This window comes from Cyprinodon variegatus, unplaced genomic scaffold, assembly GCF_000732505.1.
Source record: "Cyprinodon variegatus isolate N-32 unplaced genomic scaffold, C_variegatus-1.0 Scaffold1979, whole genome shotgun sequence".
Classification (NCBI taxonomy): Eukaryota; Metazoa; Chordata; class Actinopteri; order Cyprinodontiformes; family Cyprinodontidae; genus Cyprinodon; species Cyprinodon variegatus.
In genome coordinates this window covers 45,934-48,385 of record NW_015152432.1, presented here as the reverse complement: position 1 = coordinate 48,385, position 2,452 = coordinate 45,934, and the positions used below count along the sequence as shown (strand labels likewise).

General features: G+C 41.1%; 1 protein-coding gene across 3 annotated transcripts in view; it reads right to left on the bottom strand.

Annotated features, from left to right (window-relative positions):
* Positions 1–2,452, bottom strand: part of LOC107104967 (kelch-like protein 7) — a 15,118-nt gene that overhangs the window by 2,511 nt on the left and 10,155 nt on the right. For all 3 annotated transcript variants that reach the window (XM_015405081.1, XM_015405082.1, XM_015405080.1), the window contains 3 exons: positions 2,090–2,264; positions 1,880–2,016; positions 1,131–1,374 (listed from right to left, as the gene is read on the bottom strand). In XM_015405081.1, the coding sequence (XP_015260567.1) occupies positions 1,131–1,374; positions 1,880–2,016; positions 2,090–2,264 (556 nt within the window). The remainder of the gene's footprint in view (positions 1–1,130; positions 1,375–1,879; positions 2,017–2,089; positions 2,265–2,452) is intronic.

Genomic DNA, 2,452 nt, shown 5'->3' with positions numbered 1-2,452 from the left:
TTTAAAAACAATCCACTGGACTTGTTTTCCCCAAGTCTGAAGACGTTTCTCTTCCCATCCAGGAAGTTTTTCAATTCAAAATGTCAGAATTAGCGATAAACCCAGCAGAGTAAAGCAGAGCTGCAGCCATCTAGTCAGCAGCTGTGGAGGAAAGTAACAAAGTGCATTTACATGATTACTATACTTAAGTACTTTCATTTTTTCCCCCAGTTGTTGCCATGTGGCCAAGTTGTTCAATAGGACGAGTCTCAAAGCAGAGTTAGTTTCTTTGTGGTCAGATTCAACCTTAAACCTCTATTCTACTGTGAAAATGAGAGAATAAAGAATCTCCCATTTCCTCTTTAGTTTGTTTAAATAAGACTTCAAAATATCTGTGCTTATTTTTGTGGCCTTTTTATGCTGTTGTTCGTTCAAGGTGGTGTAGAATCTATAGTAGGCGGTTCTATGCAACAATACATCAGGTGGTTTCTGATTACCAGGTCCTTTAAAATTACTCTGAAAATACACAGAAATGTACTGATGTTACAAGAATTTGCATTTGTGAATACTTAAGTGTTTTCAAAAGTACTTCAGTACTTTAGCAAGTAGATTATTGACTAACCTTTACTTGTAGTTGAGATTGACTATGAGTATCAATACTTTTACTGCTGGTGAGTACTTTGTACCAGGTTTATTATCAGAAATGAGACATTCCTGATTCGTTACGTTTTATCTTCTTTTTATTGCTACTAAAGATAAATATAAACTAAGATTGAGAACAGCGACTCCTGTGGGGCAGTAACTGCAACATCTTTGGTCCTGATCTTTATGCTTTATACGAAAAAAGCTGCTCAGAAAACCAACTTCATGCTGAAAAAACACCTTTCAGAGGACAATAAAAAAATAAATGGCTCATGCTTTAAAACTTTAACAGATTTATCTTTTAATATGCTTTTAAATTGGTTTGTTCTGGAAATTTATTGTAAATGCAAGAAAAATATTTTGATAAATTCCAGAAATTAAGCTTTTTCTCTGGTTTGCTTCATTCAGGAGTCGTAGATCGAGCTGGACTGATGCCAGATGTTAGGGGTCGGTATAAAACAGGAGGAGAGCTCAGAGAGCGTTGCTTGGTAACCGAGAGCTGTACTCACTCACTACCATCCCCCCTGAGATGTAGATCTTCCCCTGAGAGACGCAGGCGGCCAGCTTGTTTCGGGCCATCGGCAGATCCGTCCTGGAGTACATCCTCTGGAACGCGATGTTGTAGCAGTCGACGCGCCTCACCAGACCCTGGCACGTCGAGCCGCCCAATATGAAGACCTCGTCGTCCAGGTACACCGCCGCCGCGTTCCAGCGCTTCTCCAAGGAGCAGTGGATGGCCGTCCACTTGGAGTCCTGCAGAAGTGGCAGAAATATTTACTGTTATTTAGGATGTTTTAAGAGAAAAATAAGGGAGTTCTTTCTTCCTCCCAGTCATTTTTTCACTCTTACTTTATTAAATATTCAGTTTGGATTTAAATATTAATTTATCAAACGAATTTGCAAACCAATTATTTAGTTTGGAGCTAAATATTTATTTAAAAAGCTAAGCATTTAATTCAATTCAATTCAATTCAGTTTATTTATATAGCGCCAAATTCACAACACATGTCATCTCAAGGCACTTGAGATGACATTGCACTTTGCAAACTAAATGTTTTATCTCCAAACTTAACATTTATTTAACAAAGTCAGATTTTTATAAATGAATGACATGGTGAAAGAAAGTGGGGGGCGGGGGGTTAATAATAAATATTGCTCATCATTTTTTCCAGCGATTAACTTTAGAAATGGCGCCCCATAGAAATGAGCTCATAGGACGCTTTGGGATAAAAACGGATGAAAAACTTCCCAGAAGCACCTTGGGGTTGAAGAAGCGACAGGGGTCGGGCTTCAAGTATCCAAACAGAGAAATGTGTTTGCGTTTTTTCATCCTGGGTCGACACGTCTCCACCGGGTCCTTGTGGTCCCTCCAGTTCAGGCGGGAATTCACGGCACCTGACAGAGCAGAGAAAGTCCCTCACACATTCACCGCCGCTGCGCGCCTTTCAGCTCAGCATCCTCTGCTCACCGATGACCATGCTGAGGCACCAGGGGCTGTCTCCAATCAGCGGCTCCTTCGGCACCGTTTCAAACAGAAAGTCTGTGGACATGAGAGGAAAGCGAATGCAGCTCAACACCTCGGCCAGATGCTGTCGTCTGTTGGGCAAGTCGTGCTTCAACCAACGCAGGGCGGCCTCATAGATCTGAAAGCAGAGGATGAAAATGGAGAAACATGGTAAACTAACGGGTGTGTTTAAGATTGAACCAGATGTCCAACAGCTGCACTTTGAGACCCAATATGAAAAAACGTTCTCACCTGCAATTTACTAGTGGTACCTAGAATTTCTAAAAGTAGAATGGGAGGCAGATCTTTTAGTTATCAGGCTCCTCT